A 14,151-nucleotide genomic window follows, 5' to 3' on the forward strand; every position below is an offset into this window, starting at 1 on the left:
AGGGACTGATTATTGTCTATATAATATACATACAATAAAGGTACACCAAAAATTACTTTTCGAGAATTGATAGTGAATTATTTAGAATTTGAAATATTTGTTTTGTATTTATATTTACAAATGTATGCGCGATTTTTTTATTTATTATTATGAAAGATCTTTTTTTTTTTTTTTTGCAGAAATTTACGAGGAGAAAATTTTTAGAGAAATTATTCTTAAATTATGCGGTAAAGATGATAAAGATTTCTCGCTCTGAATTTTTGGTGTATCAAAATAGAGTATTCAAAATTTTAGCTTTCGTGGAAGAAATTTTATTCCCTTTCTCCTGTTTTCATGACTAGCATTCAAAATTCTAAACTCGTCATTATTAATGTTAAGTATTATTGTATTATCAACATTGGTCACCAATATTTCACAAAATTCAAAATTTCCTTTCACAAAACCCAATTCTTTGGTACACGTTGCTTATTAACTATTTATTCTTGTTGAAAAAAATATTACAACATAGCAATTTTTTAATTTTTACAGAAAAATAAAATTCAAACTTTATAATAATTAATTAATTTTTAATTAGTTGAATTACATTAATTACATTAATTAAAAATAATTAATATTCACTAATATTGTTTTCAAGAAGAAAAAAATATTTGCGAAGGAACTGAAAGTTAAGTTGTTTTTCTTACTTTTCTGGTAATATTTTTTTCACAAGGAAAATATTATAGTTTATGAAGAATACATTTAATTTTGTTAAATACTTATTACGCAATATGAGTATTAATAATTATTAAATAGTTAAAGCCATAATATAAACAACCCTGGTTAAAATACACTTTTGTGTTTTTTTCTTCTAATTAATCAATATTCTCACAGAAGAGCGAAATGAGAAAATTGTAATTCAATTTCTTGTAAAAAATACTCTTAATTAGAAAATATTTAACAAATCCTTAAACAGTAAAATTTATCACCCTCGTAATTATATAAAAATAAATTGTAACACAGTAGAATTAGAATTAATTAATCATAATACACTTTTAGTCGCAAATTTAATTTTAATTTAGAATTTGATTTTAACTTTGAATAGAATTTTAATTTAGAATTTAATTTTAATTTCAAATTTGATTTTAACTTAGAATTTAATTTTAATTTCTAATTTAATTTCAATTTCGAATTTAATTTTAATTTAGAATTCGATTTTAACTTTTAATTTAATTTTGGAAACATACTTGGAATTTAATATCAATTTAGAAATTTCATTTTTAAGTTATGAATTTAATTACAATTTTACAAATTTAATTTCAATTTACAAAAGTCAAGTTCTTTTCGATATTGTTAATTATTTTATAATTGTTTTACTGACTATAAAGCAATACACTGTTGGCTGTTTATAAATATTTTTTTTAAAAGACGAATTTTAATTTATGTTAGAGAAAAAATGTTTCTGTTATTTTTCGAAAAATTATTAAATTCATCAATATTATGAGGAATTTATCACTTTGTTGATATATTATAATAATTAGGACAAGAAAAATTGACTCTCAAAATCAATTAACAAAGAAAAAATTTTAAAACAATATAATTATTAAATATAATTATAATTATAATTGTAATTATTAAATAATAAATTTTATTGTATCAAAATTAATCAAAGTTAGTTGACTGAAAAGTATCGATTATTCTTGCCCGAATCTCCGGTTTCTCAATACCTTTATATTTTTATATTTAAATCGGTAAAAATAGTCTTTCTCTTGAATATTTGAAATTTTTCCATTTTTTCGTGAGAGGGAAAAAATTGGAGAAAAAGAAGAAAAATTTCTAAATATTGAAGAGAAATGTTTTATATCAGAGAGACATGATGAATTTTATCTGTAACAGATATGCTTGATGATGAATGGATAAAAGTTTTTTTTTCTGTAGAAGATTAAAATAGATTAGAATAATAATAATAATTGTTAATACTTATTGAGCTTTGTATTTTACCGTGAATTGTTGAACCCACCATTTTGTTAAATTCAGATAAAAATTAGGTCCTTCTGGTTCATAATCTAAATAATTAAAATCTTTATTACTTGCTGGTTTGGCCGGTTCTATTTGTGTTCCTTCGTGCCATTCGTTAAACGAAGTTATTGAAATTGTCGTTGCTCCGCTATTTAGTGCCGTTCTCCATGCAACTTCATAATATTGTCCATGACGACGTGGTCTTGTATTATCCGCATTCCAAGGACGTACCTGAAATTAATTACACAATTTATTAATTTTAATAAAACAAAAAAACAATTTTTATTATTTTTTTTTATAAATTAAAAATAAATAAAAAAAAAATATTTTTTTGTATACCTGTGTATCGGCATAGCCGGGTCCAACGCTTGGTATAAAAAGAAGTTTATTTTGAATGGCGAATTTATTCAAATCCTTCCAATTCTTCCAGGTGCTTCCGTAGCTGAAGCCATTTACCGCAAAGTACGTATAAAATCCATCAAAATGTGATTTTTTAATATGACTTTTATGCTGCGATTCTACTAATAAACCTATATAAAATGCATCCATTTCCGAGCCTCTCAAAGTTAAATTCCCCCTCTCCGATAATAATTCCCACCAAGCAGTGGATGGAAATACGTACGAGTCATAAATGTAAATAACCGGCAATATTGCTCCACTGAAACATTTTACAAATTCATTAATACTTTTTTAATTAATTTCCAAAAACTTTAATAAAATACTTAAAAAAACAATCATTTTCGAATAAAATTGTACTAAATTTTAATTATTCAAAACTTTTTAAATTCATTTATTTCAAAAATTTAATTATCTTAAAAAAATGATCTAAAAATAATTTTTTAAAGATTTAACTAGTCATTTTTACACTGTATCGAAATAAGTTGCATTTTATACCAAAAAAGTGTCATTTTGTTGCAATATTTGGAGAAGAAAAGTTGAAAAAGTAATAATTTTTGAAAATAAGTCGAAAAATTTGCTTTTTATTAAAAATAGTCGAAAAGAGTTTAAAAAGTCATTCAATCCGAAGCCTGTAAGTTTAATGAAATTAATTAATAAATTTATTTCATATGTATTCATAATTATTTCTTTATATTTTATTTATGTCTTATCGATATTTAAAATTAGATTTTCCTTTAATAATAATAATAATATTTATAAAAAAAAATTGGCGCATAACTTACTCGTCCTCTCTCTTTAGTCTGTAGAGTGCTGGATGCGATCCATAATTTGTGAATAAATATTTTATGTGGTCCAATAAATTAATTGGATTTCTTCCCTCGTATGGTTCTATTTGCGGTGCAACTTTTAATTGATAACGATGAGCTGCATCCAATAAATCTGGCATTAGTACGTCTGTATTATCGGCTACTGTTTGTGGAGTCCATGAAACAATTGCAACGCCAATTCCCGTTTCTTTTAACTGCTTCATATGCAAATCGATCACCTGCAAATTTCACATTTCTTTAAAGCATTTTCTTTTTATTTCAAACATAAATAAATTACTAGCTAAATATATTATATTCATAGTAAATTTACTAGACAACAAGAAATAATTAATACACAATAAATAAAAAAATGTTTATTTCGATATTAATTATTATTAATAGATAGAAAGAAAAATAGATAAATAAAAAATGGATGAAAAAATAAAAAGTAGATAAAAAAATAAAAAATAGATGAAAAAATAAAAAATAGATCAAGAAATATTTAGAAAAAAATAGTAAATAGGAAATATTAAATACCTTTGGATCGAAAGAACTGTAACAGCCCAAATCGGGATAAAAATTAGAGCCAATATCAGCCGGTGGATCATGATGCCCTTGTGGAAAGATTCTCTTATCATTTTTCTTCCAATTTGGCAAATACTCGTGATTCCAGTGCTTCCAAAATCCATCGTATTCCTTAGATCGATACCAAGGATAGTAAAATATATGAATATTGTAATTTGGCTCGACAATAACGGAACTATTTAATAATGGAAGAATTTTATTTCTCATTCGCCTTGACATGCGAGCAATTTTATTTTGAACAATTTTCTCCCTCATTTCATTATATCTCCTGTTATTCATTTCCTTTTGATTATTTTCAATTACTTTCGGTGTTGTTATAGGATCAATTTGTTGATTTACAATTGTACTCCATTCAACACCCGGAGTTACTGGATGTGGTTGACATTTAATTGATTCTAAAGGTGTTAATTTCACAATTATAACTGCTGCCATTAATGTCGAGAGCACCAAAACCACAGCGGACAAATAAAAACATCTTCTTAAAGAAACTGCTGTCATAACCCCAGTCAGTATCATGATTGTTTTTTTTTTAAAAACTCGTATATTATTTAAATTTTCAGTTTATTCAAAAAGCTGTAAAAAAGGGGGATTAGAGTTGTAAACGGTAGGAAATAATAAAAATTAAACAAATCCACTGAAAAGAAAAATTAAAATTAATTATAAATCTAATTATAAATAAATTGTAAATAAATGAAATAAATTATAAACAAATCCACTGAAAAAAACGATAATTTTAAATCTTAATCTTTTTCTAAAAAAATCTTTTTCGAAAGAATTAATTTGTTTCTTAAAAACTGGAATTATTTTTATACGAGAAATTTATAGAAAGAAATTATCATAATATAAATTCAAAGCAAAGCATTCAAAGGGTTAGGAAAAGTGTGCTTGAAACAATAGAAAATCAATATTGTTCAGGATGGCAACAATATATGGTAACAATAACAATAATAACAATAATTTCTCATCTTATTGTATTTATAAATAATTATCAAATATAATAAATTATAAATGTATAAATAATGGAGAAAAATGAAGCAAACTAATAAACAAATATAAAAAAGAACTTATAAAAGAAATAAAAATATACAGACATGCTGGATTATAATTTGGAACCTTTTGTAATTTGCACTTTAAACACTTTCTTTAAACCCTATTCACTAATACACTAATTTTTAAAAAGATTTTCACTATAAAATCTGAATATTTTATAATATCCACTTTCAAGAAAAGCACTTTTGTCTGTATCACAAATTGTAGATCTGAAATAATCCACTTTGGCAAAAAAAAATGCAGAAAATTATGCGATTTAATGCGAAAAATGGTGTGAAAATTATAGTAAACCTATTATTGAAATACTTGGAAGTATTTAATGGCGCAATTCGCGAATAAATTCCATGAGAGAGGAGAGACAATGAGAGAACACAAGAGAATTTTGACACATTTCACACATTTGACAGGTCGCAATTTTCGCAAAAAACTAACCTCTCAAACCGATTCGATCTTTCGATTCTATCGCCATTGCGATTCGATAGTGATACTCTGCAAACTTCAGAGAGTTCACAAGTCACATTGTTGCTTATTGTTGAGTTAACTGTCAATATTTATTAATTAGACATAAAATGGTACGAAAATTGAAATATCACGAACAAAAACTACTAAAAAAGGTCGACTTCATTTCATGGAAAGCTGACAACAATTTACACGAAGTAAAAATATTGAAACGTTATCGTATTCAAAAGAGAAGTGACTACACAACGTGAGTACATAACCTATAAACTTTATCAATCCATTGATTTTATCACTTCTTTTCATTTTCTTTTCATATTTCATACTATTTATATTTTTATTATTTTATCATATTTTATTCCTTCTATGATTTAATTAATAATTTATTTGTAGATATAATCAATTAGCGCGAGAAATTCGGGAAGTTGGCAAAAAAATAAAGGAAATTGACCAGGATCATCCTTTTCGAGCCGAGCAAAGTGCATTATTACTTGAAAAATTGTACATGATGGGTCTAATTCCTACAAAATGGGATCTATCATTGTGTCAAAAAGTAAATGCCAGTTCCTTTTGTCGTCGACGATTGCCAGTTATAATGGTTCGAAATAAAATGAGTGAAAATTTAAAAATGGCAGTGCAATTAATTGAACAGGGACATGTGAGAGTTGGAGCTGAATTAGTCAAAGATCCAGCTTTTCTTGTAACGAGGTAATTCACTATTAGTTCCTCATTACAATTATCTTTAAAAATAATAAAATTTTTCTCCGAATTTCAATTATTTTCAAAAATTCTATTAAAATTCTTTGCAAAATTTCAATTATTTTCAAAAAATTTTTCTCAATTCAATGATTTTCAATATCTATAATATCCAAAATTCTTCAAGTTGAAAATTTTAATTTAAAACATTTATTATTTTCAGAAATTTGGAAGACTTTGTAACGTGGGTCGATACTTCAGCTATTAAGAAACACATAATGACGTACAACAATGCCGTAAGTATTAAAATTTATTATTTTATAATTTATTATTTAAATTTAAATTCTTTAAATTCTATTCGTTTGAAAATTTTAAATTTTAAATTGCAAAATTGCGTTAAATTGCAAACTTCATACAAATTGCAATACAAAATTCTTGGATGAAAAATAATGAATTAATAAATTTTCCTTTACAGAGAGACGATTTCGATGCTATGTAATTATAAAAAGTATTTCTATAAAATAGGTTATTGATAAAATAATTTCTAATTTTTTTAAATAAAAACTATTTGCTAATATTTGCTCAATTTTTAATTGTCCCGGGCTAATTCATATTTAAATACATCAGAAAATGTAGATTCCTCTCTGATCTACACAATTGTTTTCGTTTCCCCCTCTTCCTTACTGTTTTTTTTTGTAATAAAAAGTGCGTTCAACGTGATCAACGTGATTGAAATGAACGAAATGTGAATTTGAATGAATTATTGAATTTAAAGAAAAAAAATATTTAAAAAATGTCGAATAAAGAAGAAATTGGTGCAGCTGAATGGATTCCTAAGGTTAATGTTGATACAAATGAATATTCTAGTGAACAATATGAAGGTTCCATGGACAAGTTAATTCGCAAGTGTAAAGAAAGTCCTGGTGTACCTTTGGGTAAATATGTGTTTTTATAATTAAAAAAGTGATTAATTTTAGCTAAATTTATTTGTATATTCTATTGACGTTGAAGAATTTTAATGTTTTATATAGTTTAAGAATGTTTCATGACAATAAGAAGACTCCAAACATAACCTATCGTTACAAACGAAGGAAAGAACATAATATTATACAAAAATAGTATCTTTTTCCATAAAAATCTGACTAAGAATTTTTTAAAAATATTCGAAAATATTTCAATTATTTGAAGAAATTCAATTAAAATTTATTGTAAAAAAATTTAATTCTTAGAAAGAATATTATTTCAAAATAATAGAATTTCTGCGCAGTACCTATTTTTAAAAAACTTTTTAAATTATTTAATTCCTGGGAAGTGTTTTAATTTAATTATTTATTAAAAAATTATTATTTATTATTATTTATTATTTCTTAAAACCGTAAAAGGCCTCTAAATATTATTATCAATATTCTTATAAAACGGTTCTTGTAAAAGGCCTCTAAATATTATTATCAATTTTGAACATTATTATGAAAAATAGTTATGAACATAATTAAATTTTTTCAAAGTATTTAGTTAAATTTTTTTCTTATAAAGAGTTTTATACAGAAAATATTATTAAAATATAACTTCTGCAAAGAATTTTATTAAAAATTTTCAAAATAATTGAATTTCTGCGAAGAATTTTATTGATAATGAAAATAATTGAACTATTGCTAAAAATTTTAAGGAAATTTTTGAAAAATAATTTAAATCTTATATTGAATTTTTTGAAATTAACAGAATTTCTGCGAAAAATTTTCTAAATTAATTCAATTCCTGGAAAGAATTTTATTAATTATGAAAATAATTGAAATCATGCTCGAAATTTTATTAAAATTTTCTAAAATAATTGAATTTTTGAGGGGAATTCAATTAAAATTGTATATTTAAAAAAGAATTTAATTCTCAAACAAAATGTTTTCAAAATAATAGAATTTCTGCAAAAAATAGTTTATTTAAAATTTTCAAAATAATTGCATTCCTGCGAAGAATTTTATTGATAATGAAAATAATTGAACTATTGCTAAGAATTTTGTGGAAATTTTCGAAAAATAATTGAATTCTTCCGAGGAATTTAATTAAAATTTTGTGGAAAAAGAAAATTTTAATCTGAAGAATTTTTTAAAATTAACAGAATTTCTGCGAATAATTTTATTAAAAAATTTTCAAAATAATTGAATTCCTGGGAAGAATTTTAATAATTATGAAAATAATTCAATTTTTTCAAAGTATTTAATTTAATTTTTCATTTATAACGAGTTTTATCAAAATTTTAAAGACTAATAGAATTTTTGCTATGAATTTTATTAATAATATATAGAAAATAATTGAAATCCTGCCAAGAGTTTTTATTTTATATTTTAATAAAGAATAATTATAATATTCTGATTTAGTAATATCACTTATAATTTTTTGATTTAATTCTTTGAAAAAAATGGAATTTTTCTTAAAGAGTTTTATTCAAATTTTGGAAAATAATTGAATTCTTTCGAGGAATTTAATAAAAATTGTACTAAAAATAATTTAATTTAAATAAAGAATTTTTACAAAATTTTTCAAAATAATTGAATTTTCGCGAAGAATTTTATTAACTTTTTGAAAATAATTGAATTCATTTCATAAGTTTTCATTAACTAAAAATGTAAATAAATTGTTTCAAAGTATTTAATTAAATATTTCCAAAGTAATTGAATTTTTTCTGAAGTATTTTATTAAAATTTTTGATAATTGATTTTTTTCTGAAGAATTTTATTAAAATGTTTGAAAATAAACATTAATAGTGAAATTAGTAAATTAGTTAAGAATTGATTTTTTTTGAATTATGAAAATGAAATTATAATTTGTAAATAAAAAATTTTTCTAAATTGCATAAAAATAATAAAAAAAAATTGAATACAATTTATTGTGGTACAAGAATAATTACTAAATATATTAAGAAATAATTACAATTACAATAAAATAAAATTTTATCTTCAGGACTTTTGGCAACTACCAGTGCTCTGACTTATGGTCTTTATCAATTTAAAAAAGGCAATAGTATGAAACAACAATATGCCATGCGTGCTAGGGTTACTTTTCAAGGATTAACACTTGCTGCGGTTGTATTCAGTCTTTGGATTGCAAGGGCAAATGACATGAAAAAAAGGGGCGAAGAAAAATCTTGAAAAAAATTACTGACCGATTTTGTCTAATTTATGATAAATAGTTACATGTACAGCATAAATAGGACCTTAAGCCATTGTATTATTTATAAATAAAACATAACTGTTTTAATAAATTAGTAGGATTTTTAATATTTCAAATTTTCGCTGAATTATTTATTTTACTTTTTTCCCTTTTTTTATTTACCAGTATGATTTCTATTACAAAAAATACTTGGATAAAAATTCTTCACCTTTATTCGAAAATATAGACGAAAAATAGAGAAGATAATAATTATTTTACTCAACATTTTTCATCCTTGAAACTAATTTACAATTTTTACGAATTTATTTTCGAAAATTAATTTTTTAGAAATGGAAAATTTTAGGCGAATCAAAAGAACAACAATGACGTAGTATTAATTATTTCAGTTTTATTGATTATAAATCACAATAAATTGAATTTCAAATATTTTCAAAAAAAAGAAGAAAAGAGTATGAATATTTCGTACACTCTTTCAATATTATATCTAAGCAAAAATTTTACATAATATTTATCGCTGAGAAATACATTAAATTGTGTCTGTATTCTAAACTCAATACGATGCTGCGCTAATTACTGACTCAATTATTTTCTTAAACAAAAATTGTAGCCACAGCAGTGATATTATTAAAAAAAAATATTTCATACTTTTCTTAATATTCTAAAAAATAAGAGAGCAGGGTCATGGAATGCAAACCGTAATAAAAATTATTGCTTGCTTCTTAAATTCGAATATCTCAATTTATTACGTATTCGCAAAAAGAAAAAGATTTTTATTTAATAATTCAATTAATTATTGAAAACCAAATGTTTTGGTTAATTTTTTCTTGGGCAAAATAAAATTTGAAAAAAAAACCATGTTTTCCATGCAAGCTCATAAAAAATTACGTTTACCTGTTAAATAATAATTTGATCATATTTAATATACAATCACAATATTGTAAACAATTCTTTTCACCTGCGAAAAATTCTCTTAAAGCAAATAAACATAATTTATTCGCATTAAGTCTTTACAAAAAAAACACAAAATTAAATTAATTTTTTTACATGACAAAAAAAAACTTGAGTATGTTCGGGCAATGCCATTATTTCTATTTTTGAGTGTCTTTTTTCACTTCTTTTTTGTTTTTTTCCCTTTTCTTTTATACATTTCTTTTCAATCAGTCTTTTCAAATCGAGTAGTAGTAGTAGTAGTAGTAGACTATGAAGATAATCAAGTCTCTTTGTCGGAAACTCCTACGCAGAATACAATACATAATTGTCCAGCAAGTCGTCCTGGTTTCTTGTTCCACAAGAACAGATAATTGCTACAAAAAAGTCTCTTGGAGACTTTTTTTTCCTTTTTTTTAAATGTATATATTGATATTGGTAAATTTGATCAACCTAATCGTGACTTCTGTTGGAGAATGGCCATAAGAGTTTCGAGTTTTCTTGTACCACTTGTACTGTGGGATCGCAATCTTAATGTCGACGAATTTGACGATAATCCAAAAATTTCCTGCACCGTTGGACGTGAAGAGGAATAATCGGATTCTGTAATATTCAAATTTAAATATTTTGTCAATTTTTGTTTGTTTGCTATTTTTAAAAGAATTTTCTATAACACTATTTTTTGTTTAAAAATACTTTTTTGTATGATCTTAAAGTTTCGAAGGTTCAAATGAACGAAAATATTTTTATTACTTCTTTCAATTCGCATTTTAAAAAAAATTATCGTTTTTTATAATTAAGAAATTAACTTTTAACTAAATAAATAAATGGCAATATTTTTCACTCCAGTTTAGTAATTTTTAGAAATATTGTACGAGAATATATTTTCTCATTTAAACGATCAAAACTTTAGGGACTTTTTTTCCTGATTTCCAGGCAGAATTTTGACTTTTTTTTCTAATTCCTGTATAAAAAAATTCAAAGGCAATTCAATTATTAAAAAAAAGATAATTCTTAGAAACAAAAAACTCATTTTAAACTCTACGGTTGTCAAACTATTTTAAAAATAAAATTTATTTAATTTTACCCAATTATTTTCAAAAGTTCCAATAAAATTCTTAAAAAATTTAAGTCGCTTGTTTCGAGCCAGAAGTCTAACGTTTTTAAAAGCGAAAAATTAAAAAAGAATTATTTTTTCTAATTAATCCATTTCCATCTACACAAAAATAATTTGATCTTGAAGATAAACTAATACAAATAGTCTCATTATTTTTTTCCAAACTTCAGCTTCATGAAATTCAATTATTATTTTTTTTAATAAAATTTCATAAAAAATTGTAATAATTATTTCAAAAATTTTCAACTATTTCTTTATTAATATTCATTTATCGTTAAAAAATGGAATTAAAATATTTAAAAAACATAATTTTTCCAGAATTTCAAGTAAAACTTTTCGGAATTTCCAATTTTTTTTAAAATGATAAATTTAGTTATTTAAAAAATTTCAATTATTACGAAATTTTATTATTTCTAACAATAAAACTGCAATCCATCCAGAATTTAATTATTTTCAAGTATTTTTAACTAAACTTCTTCCTTAAATCAATTATTTTTAATAACTTGCCAAAAGCTTTTCGAAAATTCAATTATTTAAATACAATAAGTAAAATAATTGAATTTTAAAAAATTATAAAAAAAATTCTAAGAATTTGGTTTTTAAAATAATTTAATATTCTTTTTTTAAAGCTAGTTTTCATTTTGATTTTTCATTAAAATTTTAAAGAATTTAATTATTTTCAAAATTTACAATTGAAATTCTTCAAAATTTGATTTTCAAAAATTTTAATAAAATAGTTAAGAAAATAATTATTGTATCAATAAAAGTTTACAAAATTTCAATTATTTAAACACTTTTTTTCAATATATTTCGAAAATTTAATTAGCTTAGTAAAATTAGTCAAAAATAAATTTTGAAATATTTGACTATTTATTTTTTACTCTATAAAAATCCAAGTAATTTTCATTCTATACCAAAAAAGTGGTAATTTTTTGAAATATTAAGAAGAAAAGTAAAAAAAGTCTCATTTTTTGAAAATAAGTCGAAAAAAGTCAAACTATCCAAGATCTACAATTGTTTAATAAAATTATTTAAAAAATTCAAGTATCTTTAAAAAAACTAACTTAAAATTTCTTCAGTGAAATCTATTTCCTTAAAATTTTAAATAAAATTATTTAAAACTCAAATAACTTTTTAAATAAATATTTATCAGTCATTTTTTGATAGAAAATATTGAAATTTTCAAAAATTTTACTTTAAAACCTACTGAAATTCAATTATTTCCGAAAATTGCAACAATAATTAACTAAAATCTTTTCCAAGTTAATAAAATAATTCGCAACTTTAATGAATTTATTCTAGAAATTAATTATTTAAAACAAATTTAATTATTCGAGAAATAAAATTAAAACAGAAAAAATATCAAGTTATTATTTAAAATTAAAAATTCTCTGATATTTCCCTGACGAATTTTTTTTCCGGAGTTTTCCTTGAATTTCCTGATTTCCCTGACTAGTATTAATTATTTATTTTAATATTAACAATAAACCTTGTATAAATAATTAATTAACTCTCATATAGATAAAATTATATTTAGTAGAAAATAGAAATAAAATTCACTAACCAATTAATGGAGTCTCGTCGTACAGTGATCCCTGTCTTTTATTACCTATAAATGAATTTCTAGCAGTATCGACATTTGGTACATTTTGCAAAGATTCGGCAGCGTGCTTCCATCTGAGATGATCCTTGACATGAGTGTTTAGTTGTCTCAGCCATTTTTGAGCCTCTTCACTCGAATCTAATTTGATTATTGACGTTTTCTCAGCACCGTCGATAGTGTTAATAATGCGCAATTCCTTCGAAGATTTTGTCGGCTGAATGGAAGTTTCCTGAAAGATGTATAAAAATATTTTGTTTAAATCTTTATTTACAATCTAAAAATATAAAATTTCAAATTTTTAAATCTCTAAATCTAAATCTTAGAAGAATTTTTATTTTTTCAGAATTGGTATATTTAAAAAAAATTCTTGATAACAAATTTTGATCTATTAAAAATTATAATTCATATAAATTGTGATTTTTAACTTATAATTTATATAAATTATAATTTTTAATTTGTACAATTCATATAAATTGTAATTTTTAGTTTGTAATTTTTAGTTCGTAATTTATATAAATTGTAATTTTTCATTTGTAATTCATATTGTAACTTTGAATTTATACATTTTTTGCTAAAAAATTATTCTTAATTTTTAAATAAAACATTCTGAGAAAATGACAATTCTTCTAATAAATAGAATTTGTTTATTCTTTTCGAATTCAAATGAATATTATTAAAAACAGCGAATAATATGAATAATCAATAAAAAATTTATTCACTCTATTAACAGCAATGACGTGAGCAGGACTTTGATCTTCTTCAGCTAATTTTCTCGATTCCCAGGTTTGTATTTCAAATCCCTGCAGTCGAGCCCAACAATTTCGTCCATTCAAATTAATATTTCCTGTACATATTTCTTTACTCACGCAGTCTGGTTGAGCAGCCAGACGACAGCAAAAATGCCCGAACAGAGGTAGTGCGTGATTTTTATTTTCTTCAATAAAAAACGACAAAAATCAATTAGAAATTTTATGCGCAATATTATGTTAATAGAAAAATTACAAATACTCAAAATAGTGGAAATTTAAAAATAAAAAATACGTAGTTAATGGAAATGACTAATAAAGTGTTAAGAAAAGTAATAAAATAAAAAATTAATTTTTTTTTTAATTTTTATTTAATTAATTTCTTTTTGAAATTTTGATTTTCATATATTAATTTCCATGTTTAATTTTTATTTCATTAATTTTTGTTATTAATTTCTTTGTTGAATTTTTATTTTATAAATTTCTGTGTTAGTTTATTAATTTACCCAAATTGTTGATAACCAAATCGTGTGTATGAATATTATCGTCCGTGTCGTCCAACGATAATCTCGCCGATGCCATTAATTCAAATTGTGGTCCCCTGGA

At 23.1% G+C, this 14,151-nt stretch overlaps 4 protein-coding genes across 7 annotated transcripts in view; 2 read left to right on the top strand and 2 right to left on the bottom strand.

The window, feature by feature from the left end:
• Nucleotides 1-1,293: 1,293 nt before the first annotated feature.
• On the bottom strand, nucleotides 1,294-5,235 carry LOC122509441 (glycoprotein endo-alpha-1,2-mannosidase). Of its 3 annotated transcripts, none has more exons than XM_043623537.1 (5): nucleotides 4,877-5,235; nucleotides 3,738-4,358; nucleotides 3,177-3,439; nucleotides 2,335-2,653; nucleotides 1,294-2,226 (listed from the first exon to the last, which is right to left on the bottom strand). In XM_043623537.1, exons 2-5 carry the CDS (start codon nucleotides 4,299-4,301, stop codon nucleotides 1,957-1,959), a joined length of 1,416 nt encoding a protein of 471 aa, XP_043479472.1. In that variant the 5' UTR covers nucleotides 4,302-4,358; nucleotides 4,877-5,235; the 3' UTR covers nucleotides 1,294-1,956. The 3 variants fall into 3 exon arrangements, with proteins under 3 accessions (XP_043479472.1, XP_043479470.1, XP_043479471.1); XM_043623535.1 differs by having other exon boundaries at nucleotides 1,295-2,226; nucleotides 4,899-5,234; XM_043623536.1 differs by lacking the exon at nucleotides 4,877-5,235 and having other exon boundaries at nucleotides 1,295-2,226; nucleotides 3,738-4,459.
• Nucleotides 5,236-5,316: 81 nt separating this feature from the next.
• LOC122509442 (U3 small nucleolar ribonucleoprotein protein IMP3) lies at nucleotides 5,317-6,564 on the top strand. Its single transcript, XM_043623539.1, has 4 exons — nucleotides 5,317-5,541; nucleotides 5,685-5,999; nucleotides 6,211-6,283; nucleotides 6,463-6,564. The coding sequence occupies exons 1-4, from the start codon at nucleotides 5,405-5,407 to the stop codon at nucleotides 6,484-6,486; spliced, it is 549 nt and encodes a 182-aa protein (XP_043479474.1). The 5' UTR covers nucleotides 5,317-5,404; the 3' UTR covers nucleotides 6,487-6,564.
• Nucleotides 6,565-6,584: 20 nt separating this feature from the next.
• LOC122509443 (HIG1 domain family member 2A, mitochondrial) lies at nucleotides 6,585-9,268 on the top strand. The gene is made up of 2 exons (XM_043623540.1): nucleotides 6,585-6,922; nucleotides 8,943-9,268. The coding sequence occupies exons 1-2, from the start codon at nucleotides 6,781-6,783 to the stop codon at nucleotides 9,128-9,130; spliced, it is 330 nt and encodes a 109-aa protein (XP_043479475.1). The 5' UTR covers nucleotides 6,585-6,780; the 3' UTR covers nucleotides 9,131-9,268.
• Nucleotides 9,269-10,289: 1,021 nt separating this feature from the next.
• The window catches only part of LOC122509461 (rhotekin-like), a 106,496-nt gene continuing 102,634 nt past the window's right edge, over nucleotides 10,290-14,151 (bottom strand). For both annotated transcript variants that reach the window (XM_043623570.1, XM_043623571.1), the window contains 4 exons: nucleotides 14,052-14,146; nucleotides 13,519-13,733; nucleotides 12,761-13,028; nucleotides 10,290-10,682 (listed from right to left, as the gene is read on the bottom strand). In XM_043623570.1, coding sequence (XP_043479505.1) covers nucleotides 10,528-10,682; nucleotides 12,761-13,028; nucleotides 13,519-13,733; nucleotides 14,052-14,146 — 733 coding nt within the window. In that variant the 3' untranslated portion in view covers nucleotides 10,290-10,527. The remainder of the gene's footprint in view (nucleotides 10,683-12,760; nucleotides 13,029-13,518; nucleotides 13,734-14,051; nucleotides 14,147-14,151) is intronic.

The sequence above is a fragment of the Leptopilina heterotoma genome, unplaced genomic scaffold, assembly GCF_015476425.1.
Source record: "Leptopilina heterotoma isolate Lh14 unplaced genomic scaffold, ASM1547642v1 Lhet_60, whole genome shotgun sequence".
NCBI lineage: Eukaryota > Metazoa > Arthropoda > Insecta > Hymenoptera > Figitidae > Leptopilina > Leptopilina heterotoma.